Here is a 19,029-nt window from a genome sequence, read left to right on the forward strand (position 1 = left end):
GTCAAAAAATTTTATAAAAAATGAGGGGCACCTGGGTGGCTCAGTGGGTTAAGCCTCTGCCTTTGGCTCATGTCATGATCTCAGGGTCCTTGGGATCGAGCCCCACATTGGGCTTTCTGCTCAGTGGGGAGCCTGCTTCCCCCTGGTGCTCTCTCTGCCTGCCTCTCTGCCTACTTGTGATCTGTCATAAATAAAATCATAAAAAAATTTTAATGAGACTTTTTAGCATTTTTTCAAAATAGGCATTTATTATTTAAAAAAATTATACAAAGTGGCTTTTTATTACTCAAATTATGAAAATTTTTAAACAATTTGTTTCAAGCCTCCAAAAAAGTGTGCTCTGTCTTTAGTCTTCAGTGGCAATACATTTTGATGGTATGGAAAATAACTCACATTCCACAGAACTTTGCTAGAATGTGCAAAGATATGACAGAAGTCAGAAGCCCTAAAGGGATTAAAAAAAATTTCAAGTAAGTATTATTGAAGTTAATATAAACAGGATTACAGAATAGTTAACACCTGTGTGTAATTTTGCAAAGCAAAAATGATTAGTTTTGTATGTCTGCACTTTGTTTCAGCCTTTCCAAAACACTTTTAAATGCAAAAACTGAAAATTTTCCAGTTACCTGAAACTTCAGAAATCTATTGTACTTTAAAAAACTGTGAAAAGCAGCATCGTTTAAATAGTGGTTAACTCACAGATGTATATGCAACCAACGACAAGCACCGTCACTATGACTCAGGCATGCCACAGTCCCCAGTTTACAATCCACAGCAGAACCAGAGGCAGCCTCTCTGACAGTTAAGACAAAAGGCCATGAGGAGTGAGTATGCAGTGCAGGGCATCCACCTGCTTGCTTGTGGAGGAAAAGGGTCAAAACTGAAACGACTTTCCTTACAGAATCCAAGGTCCTAATTCAAAGCAGCTCCTTTAAATTACATGATTCCTTTTTGACTCGCTCCTCATCACTAAAACACAGATGGTACAAAGTATATAAAAGGAAATTTTTGAAACCTGTATTTGACATCAATGCTAATATCCACCAATTTAGCAGAAAGAACTACAAAATGCAAATTTTAGAAGGTTTCCTTACTTATGGGACTACAGATTGGGGTAGGAGCCAACTGGTTTCCTAAGAAACAATTCTAATGCACTTTAAATTGGAAATGAGATGTCAACACTCCTTTAAGGGCCTTTAAAGGAAAAAAAGAGGCCATTATATCCATATCAAAGTTTTATTATCTATATAGGTTGACCTGTTTTCAAATAACTGACATAATTTAGTATTTAAATTAGCATTTTAAGCAATAAGAGGCAAAACAAAGTGCCTACTGAACTATACACTTTATGACTGATACAGTAAATGTGTAATTTTACCACAATTAAAATAAACGAAAGAAGGGTACCTTTTGATAATATATCAATAAGGACACCACAATATTGTACAAAGCACAGATAGATACAAAAGCCTGCTTTCTTCTCAGACTTGCACTGGAGATGGCTGAAGCATGCCCACACCAAAGCTGGGGCAACGCTTGACTTGTACTTCAAGATCACACTGACCAAGCCTTTTGGCATCTACAGAAGCAGGGGTGTTCTCTCTCCAGCTGGCTGTTCCTTCTGGAAGAGTTCTTTGATCTGGGTTAGTCGGCAGTTGAGCCTCTCTCTCAATGGAGGGACGTGGTAGCTAGGGTCCAGAACGTTCGTTACTCTGCGCTCCCTCTCTCGCTTCCATAACTTGTACGGGTGGGCAGGAAAAAATGGCTGCCCTCTTTCTCTTCGCATCTGTAACGTCACTCCACTTACGGCAAGCATCCCCCATACTGCCAGGATAATAAAGTCTAAAAAAAAACAGCAAAAAAGCAGTTTGAACTCTTGTATTTTGCAACCTAAAAGAGCTCTAACACTTAACCTTTCAGAGTTTAAATCTGTGTCATTCTTTCTCGGCAATATTAGACTTTCTGGTGAGTTTGGCCAAACGTGTATTTCCTCACTTATAACCGAGGAATGAATAAGGAAGCTACAGTCTTAAATTTTAAAATGGGAATTTTCTGTTACAGGCACTTGAAAGTCCAGAGAGGCTGTAAAGAATCCGTTGTTTGGATCCCTGGAATTCTAATACTCTATGACCAGTGCCCACAGGCGTGGTTGTTTGTTGTATTTCCTGGGGCTGGGTAGGGAGAAAGCAGTCCAGTCCTCCAGCTGTACCCCACAAACACACATCATGAGATGTGTGGAACACATCTACGGAACACATGTGCGGAACATGAGACGCCACTCTGCTCTCTTTTCTCCCATTCCACTCAATGCGGGGGCCACCCCCTTCACACAGAGCCGGTACAGAAGGTTCAACAGTTCAACTGAGCTGCTGGCAAAGGTTGGACAAAATATTGTTTTGTATGTAAAACTTGCAAGACACGTGAATTTCAAGGTCTCTACCATCAACCTCTTATCCAGTGAGGGCAGGCTCAGGATGGTAGAGGGAAAGATTTGCCCTTAAATATTCACAGCAATCAGGACTATGCTTATAGATCTTCAATTCCAAGGCATGCTTTTCCATCTTCCATATTTTAACATTTCTGAAACCAATACATCCTACACATCGTTGTGAACATCTGATTTAGTAATTTAGTAATCTAATTTAGTACTTTTTTGTTCTTCAAAAAGTTAATGGAGAAGCTTTAATGGGTAGAATCTTAAAATTGCAGAAACAATAACACCTACTGATTGAAAATCACTTTTTCTCTTTCAAGTAGCAAATTACATGCTTCTTTAAAGGAGGGAAACAAAGGAATAACTTTAAAAATCAGACTGTCATTCTCATCCCACCCCAACTGGAAATTGACCAGGTAACCAGAGTAATCTTGGTTGAGAAATTTCTTAACAAAGTTCATTTTTAGAAGTATGAACTTCAACCTCCTTACAAACTTGAATTTTCTGCTCCTATGATCATAAGTGAACATTAACAGAAGACTCTAATAGCATCTGTATAGTGCGAGTTTCCTCCTCTTATCCAGTTAACCTTCTTTCAATCTAGTTACCAAATGTTCTTGTTAGCACAAGTGGGCTAGTGTTCTCGGATTTAGTCTTACCATTAGTTTGAAAAGGCACATTTGTGAAAGCTCTGTGGAAATCCTCGTGGAGGGCTCTCTTGAGTACATTCAAAGTGATGTAAGAAAGGCTTGTGTACAAGTAACTGTCAAAGGCCAAGACCACCGAGTAGGAGCCAACGAATCCACAAGTCAGTATGTTCAGCTGTGGAAGAGTACGAGGTTTAGGCGTCGCCACTGTCAGAACAAGGAGTGGATTCTAACCCTCCCCACTCACAGGGACTCACTTCTGCTCCCTCAGGGCACAGGAAACAGGGTTAAATCTCAGAGCTGAATAAAGGTTACCTGTAAGGTTAAACTGACAACCACCTTTGACACCCACAGTGAGTTCTTAAAACACGGTTTACTTTAATCATAGAAATGTCTTTCCTGGGGAAGAACCTCATTAATAAAGTCTAACTAGACGAAGAACACTTCATCTGGAGAGACCGCTGAAACGAACAATCCATCCGCTTGTGCATTTACACGAGCCCAACCTCTCTGCTCCCACTGTTCAAAGCATACGGACAGCGGTGACCTTCCCCACTTGATGAAAAAAAACACTGTGTACTAATTGTAATCAGAACTTCTCTTGCTTTCACAGTAACAAGCCTATTTAAAATTCATCATCTCCTAAAGATTCTCATGTAGCTCTCCCCAGTAAATAAAGCATGCAAAATGATGCAGTAAGTGAACAGCAACTGAAGGCCCGGGACAGTAGCATGAATAAATCTCACTGGATGAAAACACTCACTATTCTTAGGCAGCCCATGAAAACTACTGGAATGATAACAGCTATACAAGAGAAGGTCACCCAGAACACACCATCGTCTTGAAAAATCTTCAGGTTTCCTGCAAAAAGAAAGCAAGAGTTAACAGCAGGTTTACCAAGTTCAATTTCATTTTCTCAACATCTAAACACAGACATGCATCGAAGGTTTATTATGACCACCAGGGAACAGGCTGGCAATTAGAGATGAATTCTGACGTTTTTCGTTTAACTGCCAGTACAATCCCCTTTGAAGGATGTGTCTGAGAAGGTTGAGGAGTGGGAGGAAAATCAAGCAGGTAAATGCTCTGCTTTTAGTCCCTGGAAAATTTAGAAAAGGCTGGACTAGTCCAAGCTCTTCCATTCACTAGCCATGATACTAGGGCCCAGTTTCCTAACCTATAAAATGAGAAGATTGAACTATTTCGAGTCCAAGCTCCATATCATCCTTCCTTGCTCTGTGTTTCTATCACTCTATGATTTTGTACTGCAAAGTAAAAAGTGCAAGTAAATGGCATTCAGAGCTAACTATATGAACTCCTACCCAATATGAGCAGCAAAATCCATTCACTAGATTTTCGCCATCAGTGAATTTCCTGCCCAGGCCTTGCATCTTGGAAGATCAGGAAAGACGGGGGCTAACCACTTGCCTGAGCTTCCACTAAACCCTTACATTTAAAGAGCGAGGACATAAGCCAGACAGTTATAGTGATGCTGACACCACCATTCAGTCCAACTGGAGGTGGTCCATATGTTGAGACCCAGAAATCCTGGAAGAGGGGGAGAGTTCCATGTAAGATGTGGCCTTGGGACTCCACATTCTCAGAAAGTGAACTGCAACAGGTTGCAGGGAGGTGAATTTATGGATCATATTCTGTAGTTTAACTGCATTAACCTCCACAAAATACACATGTAGCTTTAAAAAAAAAAAAAAGTCAAGAAATCCAGGGATTAAAAATAGTAGTTGTGATGCAGGCATGTGAAGACTGACCCCTTCAGAGCATAAGCTCTTTGCTATTGACATCATCAGGTGAAAACAGTAGTGACTGCATTAGATCTGAGAGGTTAGTCAGTATTTCTCAAATTTTAATGCTTAAAAAATACGATTTTGCACCCACTAGAGAAGGTCACCCTAACTGCCCTTCATCAATGAGACAGTTCACAAATAAACACATTAACTATTAAAAATTTGAACCAATCATGCCTCCATTCTCCAAGCACTGGCAAAGAAAGGGAAGGGAGCTCATTAAGTAGTTCATTTAGCACTTAGGGAGTAGGGCCCTGAATCTGCATTTTCAACAAATATCCCTGTGAACCTATCCTTTAGCCAAATCTAAACACTGCTACTTTGTATCAATCTAGATAAAAAGCTACCCGCAAGGGGGCCTGTGAGAATGAACCTGACTGTAGGTTTGGCTGAAATCAGAACAAAGGGACTTGGGATGGATAGTAAACACACCGCTTGTCAATTCTTTCTGGTCTTGAAAAAATATCTTCAGAGAGCCAACCGCACTCTGTAAATTATATCATGTGTGCTCAAGAGATGATGGCCTCAAGAGATAGTTCTTATATCTAACATTTCTATCAACTTTAATCTGATGTTGATATACATAACAGAAGAACTAGACATTATCACAAAAAGAAAATAGTATAGCAGAGTACCTTAGAATATAAATACTTTTTTTTTTAATATTTTTTACAACAATCAGGAAACGTTAAGTTCTTATACAACCGCAAAGTGGAAGGGGACAGAATGTGCCACTCCAAAATGTACACTTTGGCATGTGGATTATTTTGAGTTGAAGGCAGTCAGGACCCAGCAGAGTCAGGAAAACCTTTAACTGCTTCACTAACTGCCTACAAGCATTTATACAGGGAGCCTGACCCAGAAAGAGAGCAACTCCGCATGGTAACTATTTTATCTGAGATGCTCACCTGCCTGGGAAGGCAAACAGCTGATTACATGTCTGCTCTTCTTTTCTTGTGACTTGCACTCCCCACCTTGCAAACCCCAGGCACCTACCCCATTTCTTGGCTTAGGAGGACAATGAAGCCTCAGCTGCTGGACAGCCTTTGGGCCCATATTTTTAAGGGGCTCCTATACATACAAAATTAAATTTGTCCTTTTGTTAATCTATCTTATGTTAATTTAATGATTAGACCAGCTGACGAACCTTAGAAGGATAAAGGGAAATTTCTCCAACCCTACAAAAGATAGTTAAATTACAAGTTAACCACATTCTTAAAACTGATAGAAACTGGATTACTTAAAAAAAAAAAAAAAATCCCCAGAACCATCCCGTGCTGCCACCCTTTAGTAGATATGTGAGAACGCCCAGAGTCGGGCAGGTGGCGGGAGTGAAAGTCAGGGTAAAAGACAACCCAGGAACGAAGCACCAGGTTCCCAACCCAGCTGCCAGCACAGCTGTGCCAAGCTCATCTGTGGGATACACTGGGCTTCAGTGCTCATGAGTTACTTTGTATTGGCCCTCCCTCAAGTGCCACATCATCCATAGATATTTCCAGAACTCTACAGGCAAGGCCCCAAGTCCCTGATGGGGCAGTATTTGCACCTAGAGAACCCAAATGAGGTCTTGCAAACAGTGAGCTGAACGCAGAAAACATTACACATCTCCTACCCAGCAGGGCAAAGAACATCACTGAGGAGATGAGGAAGCCCAACTCTAATCCAACACACAGCATGCAAATCAGGAGGATTCCAAATCGCCACCAAGCAGCTACCAGGAGAATCCCACCAAGGCTTCCAGTGACGGCTGTCAGAATCAGACGAACTGCACGGAAGGAAAGATGAACTGTTTTACCAGAGGCAGCTTTTCCTTACACATGCCTTAGACACATGATACCACTGCCAGAGGCAGCCTTAGCCTTTCTGTGGGTCAGGCACTGAGGTGATGTCAGGACTCCAGCACAGGGAGGCCTTCCCTAAGGACAGTCTGGTCAGAGCTGCAGAAACCAGCAGGTGAGGCCAAACCTCCCGGGCAAGTGATAGGTGTGGCTTGGCACAACCCTTAAATTGGGGCTAAGGAAGAAGGGGCAATAAGCATTCTGCTAAATGTGACAAAGAAGGATGGGTTGTGTTTGAAGATAAAGAAAATCTTAATATTTGATTGTTGTAAATCTCGTATCTTCAATATACCACATAGGTGGACCACAGCAACATAGCCCTTCACTTCCCTAAGTACCACGGAATTCAGCAGGCAAATTAAAAAATCCAGAAGAGGGCACCTGGGTGGCTCAGTGGGTTAAAGCCTCTGCCTTCGGCTCAAGTCATGATCTCAGAGTCCTAGGATCGAGTCCCACATCAGGCTCTCTGCTCAGCGGGGAGCCTGCTTCCCTCTCTCTCAGCCTGCCTCTCTGCCTACTTGTGATCTCTGCCTGTCAAATAAATAAAATCTTAAAAACAAATAATAAATAAATAAAAATTCCAGAAGAGAAGGTCTAAATGAGCAGCATAAAAAAGCTGTTTCAAGTGTATGTGGCTCATTATTTACACACATAACAAGCTATCACACACAATACTGTTCAAACTATAGAAAGAAAGGGGGAGTATGAGCACAACCCCTTTCTTCCCAAACTGTATTATTTTCACTTACCATCATATGTAAGAAGTGTCAGTCTTGTAATTGGTATATAGAAGAAGAAACCCGTGAAGATAAAGCCTATGAAAAATAATTCTAGTAGCAAACCACCAGAAAAAGAAGAAAAAAAAAAAAAATAGAAGCTATGGTTAGGTATTTTTTTCACAGTGTAATTTAAATTTCAAACCTATAAATACATGCTTAAGCATTCAGAATTCACACATATTAGGACATTCTGAGGAAAGATACACCTGAAAGACAGGAAAAATTTAGAAGTGGCTGGGAGTAAATATTCAATGAACACAGTATTAAATTATTAACTATTAGATACACTGCATAGAGGTCAGTATCAATTGGTAAGTCGTTAACTGTTAATTTCATAGCTCATTTTAATATCCCTGTACTTCCCACTGAAAACAAGAATGGTATACTTCCGTCATTGTGTCTGATCTGAAACTACACAATAGACTTAATTTGTTACATGAGCAAAAATAAAAGGTAAGGAAAAATAACAAAATATTTCAAAGTAAAAAGTGACTTTTGGGAAGCCTGGGTGGCTCAGGCTGTTAACCATCTGTGTTCAGCTCAAGTCACGATCCCAGTGTCCTGGGATCGAGTCCTGCATTGGGTTCCTTGTTCAACAGAAAACCTGCTTCTCCCTCTACCTGCTGCTCCCACTGCTTGTGCGTGCTCACTCGCTCTCTCTCTCTCTCTCTCTCTCTCTGACAAATAAATAAATAATTTTTTTTTTTTAAAGTAACTTCTATACCTTCCTTTAATTCATCCTTTCTTGTCTAGGCTGAATAATTAATCACTGTCTTCATCCATTAAAATACCTAGTAATATCTTCGGGACCTTGCCCAGAGCTAAGCAATTATATTCTTTGTTATAGAATCATTCTATACTTTGAGGAATTAAACATTCTTCAGAATATTTTCTACTCAATCAAGGAGAAAATATAATAATGAAGAAGTTGCATATTTCAATTCATAATTTTTTTTTTAAAGTAGGCTCCAGGCCCAGCATGGAGCCCAACACAGAGCTTGAACTCATAAAGGTGAGATCAAGATCTGAGCTGAGATCAGGAGTCAGACACTTAACCAAATGAGCCACCCAGGCGACCCCACAATTCATAATTTATTAAAGCAAGTTTAAAAAGTTTGAGATCAGTATTATTTTCACTCTTTCCTTGATGCTCTGTTTTAGTTCTTGTAAGGATTTTTTTTTTTTTTTTTAGTGATTGCCAACACTGTTACACAAAGGGCAGCCCCAAAATTCAAATCAATTCAGTGAGCATAATTTATCTAGTAGGCCCCCTCATCACGGTTTCTCTTCTCATGGCTTCAGTTACCCCACCGTCCAGAAGCAGATGATCCCCTTTCTGAGGTTCCAACAGAAGGTCAACAGTAGCCTAACACCATGTCACAATTCTTACCTGCATCTCACACCTCACTTCATCTCATCGCATGGGCATTTATCATCTCACAAGTGCAAGACAAAAAGATATTTTGAGAGAGAGGGATCACACTAACCTACCTTTTATTATAGCATCTTGCCATAATTATTCTATTTACTATTAGTTATTGTTAATTTCTTACTGTGCCTAAGTTATAAATTAAATTTTATCATAGGTATGCATGGATAGAAAAAAATATATATATATACACAGGGTTCAAGTACTGTCCATAATTTCAGGCATCCACTAGGAGACTTGGGAAGTATGCCCCACGGATAAGAGGGGACTACTGTGTCCCACTCCCCAAATGGGTTTCACAGAGAAGATTGTGGAGCTCCTATTTGCAGTCTGAACCTCCCAGAACTAAGGAGACATTTCAATATACATAAACCACAGACCTGCTGCTCGATGTATGTGAAACCACATCAGTCACCACTGTCAAAATCCACACATTCTTACACAAATGCCCTGATTTCCAACCCCAGTTACTTTTAGTCAGCTAGCCGACCTAGCAATTGATGTTCACTGAATAAATCCAGTTTTGTTCCCCTCTTAGTAAGAGGAGGTTATACTCCATTATTAAAAGAAAAAATTAAAATGCACTAAGTAAAATCTTTACTGAACTAAGTAAACTAAGTAAAATCTTTACTGAACTAAGTAACTAAGTAAAATCTTTACTCAAAAGAACCCAGCCACAAATCTATGAAGACAGCTAGGGATAAGCAGTTGCTTCGCCTCCTTAAAATTCAAATTCCCCAGCAAAATTTAAGCAAAAAAACCCATACCATAAGTCATGTAAACAGCAACTACATCAGTAATACCTGTTTTCCAGAATCTGTGTCCAAAAAAACAAATGAAGAGACCAAGCAGGGCAAAAAGGGTGAAGAACACTTTGGTTGACATTCTTCCTAAAAATAATAAAAATTTAGTGGGTAATATATCCAAACCTTTTATTTAATTACTAGAACAAAGCTTCATGAAAAAAGCAAAGGGCGCTGACAATAATATGTACACTTATTTTAATTTATAATATATCATTTATAAATATAATCATATAAATTATAAACCTACTTTGGAAATACCCTTGCCATCCCTAACAAATTATTTTATATGGGCAATGACCATCAATGCTACTAATATAACAAAAGAGGGACCAGAAAATCTCTGCTTCCTGACAAGATATGCAGCACTAATTTTGACATATTCTTGGGGAATTGAGTGTGCATAAAATAGTTTCATTTCTTCACAAACTGCAAGAAGAAAGGAGGGCAATGGAAAGGACTACGGATGAAAAGACTTAAAAGACACATCAAATAAATACAATGTATAGACGTCATCCAAAACCTGAATCAAATTAAAAAAAAAAAAAAACTGAAAAACAATTGGGATGACTGGGAAAATGTAAATATTGGCTGTTAATTTGATGGTATTAGGGAATTGTCTTTGGTATTTTTCACTGAAACTTGTGTCAGTGATTACTGTGCCTATATCACACACACACACACACACACACACACACACACAAGTGTGCACATACACACTGAAATTTTGTGAACAAAATGATGGCCACAGATTTGCTATTAAAAAAAAAATCCAGTAATAAAGGAGGGCTAAGAGGCCAAGACCCAGGTGGGTATATATCTGAAATCAAAACCATGAATCAAAATCATTAATGCTGAAAAATTAGTATATGAAGGTTCTTTGAAGTTCTTCATCATAAAAAATCTTAACTGAAACTTACATTAAAATAAAAAAACATGTACTACACCATAAGTCACACATGAATAAATCATTGCCCATATTCATTACACATATTGCTTCTGAAAAAAATGTAACATTATAACTAACAATAAAGCACAATATACCTCATGATGCCAACGAATCCTAAATCTCATGGCCCTTAATAGGCACCAACTCAAATATAAATAACGTAAACCAAAAGATACAGCTTACCAAAGAGAAAAATACACTAAATTCACCATCATGCCTCCTTTGAGATAAACACAAGAAAATAATCCCTGAACTAAAAACAAAAACAAAACACCTATACAATCTCATGTGAAAAATGTTACAATGTTACCACAGATCAAAACACATAAAACACCTAAGAGTGCTCAGATAGCAGGAAGACCTATATTTAAATAAGAAACACAAGGCAGAAGACCAGAATTTGCAGGACATGATACATACCCACGCAGCAGCTTTTCTGAGAACAAAGCACCCAAAAGAAAGACAAAACAAAAGATAAGATGCCACATTCTGCTTATTTCAGAACTGTGGCTGATTGTTGTTCTATGATTTAATCTTTATACCACGAGCATGGAGTCTGCTGGGATAGTTTTTTTTCTAATGAAAATCTAGTGGCAGTTTCCAGCAAGTACAATCATCAAGGTTAGCAAGATCTTCCAACCCCAATAAAAACAGAAACACAGTAGCTTGCTTCCATGATATCAGACAACAAGGAAGAACTAAATGGAAACCCCAATCACAGAACCAGGAAAGGACAGGAAAAAATGATACAGGAAAAACCAGACGGCAGAAGGTTTCATAAGAAGTAGACTCTAGGGGCGCCTGGGTGGCTCAGTGGGTTAAAGCCTCTGCCTTCAGCTCAGGTCATGATCTCAGGTCCTGGGTTGGAGCCCCGCATCGGGCTCTCTGCTCAGCAGGGAGCCTGCTTCCTCCTCTCTCTCTGCCTGCCTCTTTGCCTACTTGTGATCTCTCTCTGTCAAATAAATAAGTAAAAAATTAAAAAAAAAAAAAGAAGTAGACTCTAGAGACAATGCTCAAGACAAAAGGGGCACTTTGGGGGGCAATGAAGACAAAGGGGTGAATGGTCTGGAAGGACAGAAGACAGTCCTAGTAGAGTCTTTAATCATCACAGTATCACCTAGGTTATGATACGTAGGGCCAAGGTTTTAATTAAAAGACAATGTGGATACCTCCTCCCTACTCCAACCTCAGGAAAAATGTCCTCATACACATCAAGCTTGAAAATGAAAGCAACAATAGGACCAATATCACCAGGAATAGTCAACTCTAGGTTGAAGGAATAGGATCAGAGCTCCCTTCCTCCTCAGCTAACACACAGAGATGGAAACCCAGGGGAGAGGGGCTTTTGGATTGGGGGAGGCTCTGGTGCAGAAGGGCTCAAGGGAAGGGGCCTAGAGGAACCTAGGTTAAGTCTACCAGCGAAAAATGCAGAATATATAACTGCCTGGGTTTCCTACATTGTAACTCTCCAGGATCCTGAGCATGGCAATGGAAGACAGATGGGATACAGCTCTACTGGAGAAGAAGGAAGCCTTGTCCCCGAACACAATGGACTTTATTCTTTAGAGCAAAACTCCTGGCAAGTGCTATCTGGACTCTTCTCCAATTTCTTTCCTCTTACTTGTTCTTGAACATACTCCAGGAAGGCTTATCCCAGCACTCCCCTTGACACCCCTAACTGTGGAGGCCGAGAAAAATTAAGGCCATCCCACCTCAGGTTTAGCCTTAGCATAAAGTACAGCCATCTCAGACCCCTGTGCCCAAGGGCTGAACTTTCCCCTACTTTACTTTAGTTCCAGGAAGCCCCACCCTGCTTTGGTTCCAGAAACCCCCACCCTGCTTTAGTAAATTTTCTCTCCTCCCCCCAGCCCCTTAAAACGACCCATAAATACCCCTGCCTTAACTAAGCTTGGGGTCCAAGTCCCTACTCCGCTATGCGGGGTATCACTTGGGCCCAAGCTTAAGCTTGTCAAATAAACCCTCATGTGATTCCATCGGTGCTTGGCTCCTTGGTGGTCTCTCCGACACGAAAACTCGGGCATAACACTAACCAAATATTCAAGGTTATCATCACAAGTCATGGGAGAAATAGATATCTGAAGCCTCCTAAGAAGGTTACAATATCATTTTTTTGTATTCCCACCAAAAATGCATAATGTGAATTTAATCGTGAGGAAACATCAGACATACCCAAACTGGAGGATGTTCTAAAAAGTCAGCCTGTACTCCTCAAAAAGGTCAAGGTCTTAAAAGACAAAACCAGACTGAGGAATTGTTCCAGATTACAGAACACTAAAGAGACATGTCAGTTAAATGTAACACGTGACATTTTTTTTTATAAAGGACATCAGTGGAATAACTAGTGAAATTCAGTGACGTCTATAGGTTAAATAATAGTATTGCATCAAAGTTATTCTGTGAATGTGATCATTTTTACTATGGTTACATAAGAAAAAAATAGAAATATTTAAGGGAAAAATGTCTATGTCTGCAACTTACTCTCAAGTGGCTCAGAGAAAGAGTAGTATCTGTGCACATACATACAGAGAGCGTGCACGCTAGCTCACTACAAAGAAAAAGCAAATAGCGTAACATGTTCACATTTGAGGAATATGAGTAAAGATTATGCAGAAATTCATCGTGTTTTTGCATCATTTCTGTGGAACTATTTCAGGATAAAATGTTAAACACACACACAGAATGATCTCGCACAGCTCCACTACCACCATCCTATCCAAACCACTGTCCTATCAAACCACTGTCCTCTCTCACCGGAAATCACCAGATAGTCTGATCCACCTCTGTTCCTCTTCTTGCCCCTGACTTTTCTCAGAAAAGCAGCTCAGTGATCCCATCAAACTTACGAGGCCAGAATCACTGCAACTCTCTGCTTCAACCCTCCCTGCCTTTCCACTTCACTCTGAATAGAAGCTTCCGCCCACACCGAGACCTAGCAGGCTGCACCTCTCCCCCTCCTCCGGCGTCCCTTCTCCCTGCCGGTTCCTCAAACACACTACAAGACTCCCTGCTGAGGGCCTTTGTTCCCTCTGCCAGCACTACTGCCCAGAGGCACGCAGGCCTCCCTGATGTGCCTCCCGTCTCCACCCAAAGGTTAGCTTTTCCACTTGGGCCTCCCTGGCCATCGCTCTCAAACTTCCTCCCTCACTGTCATTTGCTATTACCCACCTTTCCTACTTCATGCTTGCTTCTTAGCACTCAGCAGTTTCTCACATGATGAATATTTTACAAATTTGTCTGTCTCATCGCCCCTCCTAAAACATAAGTTCCGGGACGGCAAGTATTTTGTCTGTTTCCTCCACCGCTATATCCCTGTGCCTAAAACAGAGAGTGGAACAACAGAGGGGCTCAAAAGGCCTTTGCTGAATGAATGAAGACCAGACAAAAGCATTTTTTAATCTTCGTAAGTTCTGGATTGGTTGACCTCGATCTGCAAAGCCAAAGACGAAATTTTCAAAGTTTAAATCCACATACTCACCAAGGGAAGAACAATTACCCTCCTTGGCCTCAAAGTGGCAAGCGTACGTGTGAACAGGAACATACGCGGCAGATGTATTGAGAAGTGGATCCCGAACAATGACATTATAAATGACACCTTGTCCTCGGAGAGAGGAAAAGGAAACACTTGGCTTATCATTAGCTGTTAGGGTAACCACCTGAAGCCAAAATATTGTGTGATTAGTGTTCAGATTTTTTTTAAAAAGCTATTCTATTATAATCCCACCTATAGGTGATATTAAATTATATTTAATTCTTGTTTAAAATATATACCAACCCAGTTAGCTCTCTCAAACAACTGTCCTACACAGTTATAGTTATATGTGCTAATATAAGCAAGTTCTTGTACAAAATGCTTCTGAAGTTTTTGCACAGCATCAAATGGTAATAATTTAAGTAAAATATGATATAAAGTATAAACACTAATCAGGAGAAAATTTTTAAAAAATTCCTGTCGTCTACTAGATTGTAAACCACACAACAGCAAGAACTGCGTTTATCTTGCTCCCTAGTCCTTCTTTCCTCAGTTCTAGCACAATGCTTGGCACAGAGTTAAGTGTTCAACAAATGTTAGCTATTACTACTAGCTACAGAACTGCCAACAGACAAGTGTTGATTAACATCTTGCGGAGAGGACCCAGCTATCTTTGTTTAACAAACTCTGCAATAAGAAAACATTCCATTCGAGTTGTTATGCAGTGGTCCTTCACTTCAAAACTTCCATTTTAGGGGCACCTGGGTGGCTCAGTTGGTTAGGCGACTGCCCTCAGCTCAGGTCACGATCCTGGAGTCCTGGGATAGAGTCCCACATCGGGCTCCCAGCTCCATGGGGAGTCTGCTTCTCCCCTCTGACCTTCTCCCCTCTCATGCTCTCTCTCACTCTCTCTCTCAAACAAAATAAATTAAAAACAAAAACAAAAACAAAAAAAACCTTCCATTTTAAAGGTTGTTTTTAGGAAGGTAATATATGTAATAGAAGAAATATGCCCCTACAATGTCTTTCATAGCTTTTTTCCCCCTTAACCAAAAGCCAACCATTTCATGCATGCTGTTTACCCTCCAATATCTAGGACAGTCCTTCCCATCACTCTCTCCCACCCACCCAATGATTCTTTTTTTTTCTAAGATTTTATCTATTTGACAGACAGAGATCACAAGTAGGCAGAGAGGCAGGCAGAGAGAAGGGGGAAGCAGGTTCTCTGTTCAGCTCCCCGCTGAACAGAGAACCTGATGTGGAGCTTGATCCCAGTACCCTGGGATCATGACCTGAGCCAAAGGCAAAGATTTAAACTCAATGAGCCACTCAGGTGCCCCACCAATGATTCTTAAAGAGAATAAGAGTAGTTGTCTTTTTCTGTTTGCTTTTTTATTGTGGGGCGGAGAGGGAGAGAAGAATGTTAAGTAGGCTCCATGCCCAGTGCAGAGCCCAAAATAGGGCTCAATCTCATGACCCTGAGATCATGACCTGAGTCGAAATCAAGAGTCAGTTGTTTAACCTGCTGAGCCACCTAGGCACCCCCAGAGCACCTATCTTACAGGGGCACCTGGCTGGCTCAGTTGGTAAAGCCTATTATTCTAGATCTCATGGTTGTAAGTTCAAGCCACAGGTTGAGTAAAGAAATTACTTAAAAATAAAATCTTAAAGGGCGCCTAGGTGGTGCAGTTCAGCCTTCAACTCCTGGTTTCAGATCAGGTTGTGATCTCAGGGTTGTGAAATTGAGCCCCTCGATGGCCTTCACACTCAGTGCTGGAGCTGCTTAAGATCCTCTCTGGCCTCTCCTCTGCCCTTACCCCCCACTGCCTGCTCACGCTCTCTCATAAAATAAAAATAAAATCTTAAAAGAAAAAAAAAAGAGAGCAGTTATCTTATAGAACATTCCACAGTCTGGATATGCTCAAGGTGTCCAACTTATTCTTTTTTTTTTTTTTTAAGATTTTATTTATTTATTTGACAGACAGAGATCACAAGTAGGCAGAGAGGCAGGGAGAGAGGAGGAAGCAGGCTCTCTGCTCAGCAGAGATGAGGGGCTCGATCCCAGGACTCTGGGATCCTATAAACAGCAACTCCAGTGGACTGAATTCAGGTTAAACATGTTTTGCTAGAACATTTCACAGGTGAACGTGACGATGTCAGATGGAGTCATATGAGCACATAAGGCCAGCTACCCACTATCAGTGAACCCCACGGACCATACAGATAAGACCAAGACCATCAAATCATTCCACTCCAAAAGTTAAGTTTTTCCTTTGCAAATAGAATTAATCTGAGCATGCTGAGACTATCCTGTTCCCCAGCAGTCGTTCACCTGCTGATCCTTGCCTGACTTATTTCACTGAGGGTGGAATATGGTGAGTTCTCATCCTATATTCCTTCTACATCTACTGGCTGGCACTCTTTCATGAAGAGCCTTCTCTCATCCAGGAGGATGAATTACAGGGCCTGTTTTGGAAACACAGCATAAATTCCTCCCCTGTATCAATTTCCAGAGTAACTTGTACAGGAGTCTCCTCCATGTTGGCAAGTGACAAGTTTTCTTTTTCTCTTTTTTTCCCCTCTTTTGTTAGTATTTGTATAGACTTATTTTTATTTATTCAAAACTTTATAACCAATCATTACTCTTTTTGATGACTCAACTGCCCCAAAGTTGGTCAGGGCAAGCCTTTTTAAACAGGTTCTGACTCTTTTCAACATGCCCTCATTAGTCAAACGAGGGTTTCCCTCAACTCTGGCATACAAATTCTAACTCTTCCCTGAAAGTTTAAAAAGCATATGAATTCTTACATTCTTCGTGAGAATAAAATAAAATGATCTTCAAAATTTTCTATGTAAAAAGGCAACCGGTAACTTGTCCAAAAGAGCTTCCAAATTTGTGAATAAGCACAATGAGTTTTCTTGGGTAAGGGCTCCTTCTTAGCATATGACCATGACATCCTAGGTGACAAGACGACAAAATGAGATCTTGCTCTGCAACAGACTGAGGGCCTAGGCTAATCACATAGGCCACTGCTTCCTATAAAATCTGGTAACCTATCAACCTTCTAGAGAATCAGAGCAGTCTAGAAAAACTCTACCCATAAACCATTAGACCGAAAGATGAACTTCTATATTATTAGACTGCTATCAGGTACTTTTTAAGACATAAATCCTGCCCTCCACAAAAATCATCTATAGCATGAATCTCAAATTTTAGTATGTATAGGAATCACCTGAAGCCCTCAAAATGCAACTTCTGATTCAGCAGGTTGGGGTAGAGCCAAAGAGTCTACAATTCTAATAAACTCCCAGGTGGTGCCAATGCTGCTGGCCCATACCCCACACTTGGTATTCCAAGAATTTACAGGGCTTCCAAAGGTCAGAGAAAACTTCTGCTTCAAGTTAGAGACTTCTGAGTTTGGGTTTAAATATTAATGTCAGGGGCTCCTGGGTGGCTCAGTGGGTTAAGCAGCTGACTATTGGTTTTGGCTCAGGTCCTGATCTCCAGGTCATGAGATCGAGCCCCACATGGGACTTCGTCTGCCGGTCCCTCTCCCTCCCCCTCTGCCCCTCTACCCATCTCCTCTCTCCACATGTACATCCACACTGTCTCTCCCTAAAATAAATAAAAACAAAATCTTTTAAATAAATAAGTAAATATTAATGACAATGTGCATATCCTGAAACAGTTTCTCCTTGTTTTTTAAAAGACACTATAACTTTTATACTTGCCAAAAGTTTTTATCTAATAGTTATGGGAGTACAAAGAAAAATCACTTCCATCTGTAGCTGAAGATTACCAGGTCATGTATGTGACAGCAATTAAAACATAATTTACATGCACCTCCTCAAAAGCCAACATTACTTGGGGATATCACTAGCATAGTGATATCGTAACAGATATGATAACAGAATGAAAGAGAATAAAGTGAGAACCCCAGAAAGACCAAGGAAACAGTAAAGAAAGAAGCTCCTGGTAGCTTCTCCCTTTCTCGACTCTGACAATAGTGCCACAGCCTTGGCCACACAAACAATAAGAACCAGATTTACCTTGATTGCATTGGCCTTCACCTGAGGCACCTCGGCCATCCTCTGCAGATGCTTTAGCAAACCCTCCTGGCTGAGGTCATTCTCGGGCAGAAAATACTGATAGACATCATACAGCAACCTCCACCTAGAGTCCCGGCCTGTCCCAATGTCACACGGCAGAGGATTTGTGCCTCTAAAGTCAACCAACAAAACTGAACATCAATCTCTTGTGGTGCATGTCCCATCTATAAAAGGAACCAAAAGCTCAAATCTCAAACTTCTGCATTGATTCCAATTTTGGCATTATGAAGAAAAGGAACCTACTGAGGGGCAGTATGGTGAAATAACCGCATGCTAATGTTAGGCCTGGAGGGACATGCCAGCTTTGCCATTTGTTAGCTGTGTGGATATGAGCATGTCACTTAATCTCAATGACCCTTGGGCGCCACTCGGTAAAAGAACCACCACCCCTTCTTAAGAAAACTGTCAGGATTCAGTGACCAAGAACACTACGGATGATACACAGACAGCATTCAAGTGTTACTCAATGTTAGCTACCATTACTATTAAAGTAGAAACTAAGGCAGAGTTTTAATTAAAATAACAAAATCCTAAAACAAATATAGGGTGTTTCATGGTTTCAGAATGCTTTCTATATTCAAAACTCCACAGAAACTAAATGTACTTCTAAGCTCACAACAGAAACTCAACATCTAGCTCTAAGGATGGAGGGAGACAATATTAATTGTAAGTGACAGATCAACTATTACTTACAATGCTGAAATTACCTCCGTTCCAAAAAAAAATTAAGCCATTTCTGTAAAGA

General features: G+C 40.5%; 1 protein-coding gene across 1 annotated transcript in view; it reads right to left on the reverse strand.

The window, feature by feature from the left end:
• Window positions 1-1,222: 1,222 nt before the first annotated feature.
• Window positions 1,223-19,029, reverse strand: part of TM7SF3 (transmembrane 7 superfamily member 3) — a 34,582-nt gene continuing 16,775 nt past the window's right edge. Inside the window, 8 exon segments of the mRNA XM_047741322.1 lie at window positions 1,223-1,842; window positions 3,094-3,256; window positions 3,845-3,942; window positions 6,499-6,651; window positions 7,474-7,554; window positions 9,736-9,822; window positions 14,181-14,358; window positions 18,225-18,396. Coding sequence (XP_047597278.1) covers window positions 1,580-1,842; window positions 3,094-3,256; window positions 3,845-3,942; window positions 6,499-6,651; window positions 7,474-7,554; window positions 9,736-9,822; window positions 14,181-14,358; window positions 18,225-18,396 — 1,195 coding nt within the window. The 3' untranslated portion in view covers window positions 1,223-1,579.

This window comes from Lutra lutra, chromosome 8 (assembly GCF_902655055.1).
Source record: "Lutra lutra chromosome 8, mLutLut1.2, whole genome shotgun sequence".
Lineage (NCBI taxonomy): Eukaryota > Metazoa > Chordata > Mammalia > Carnivora > Mustelidae > Lutra > Lutra lutra.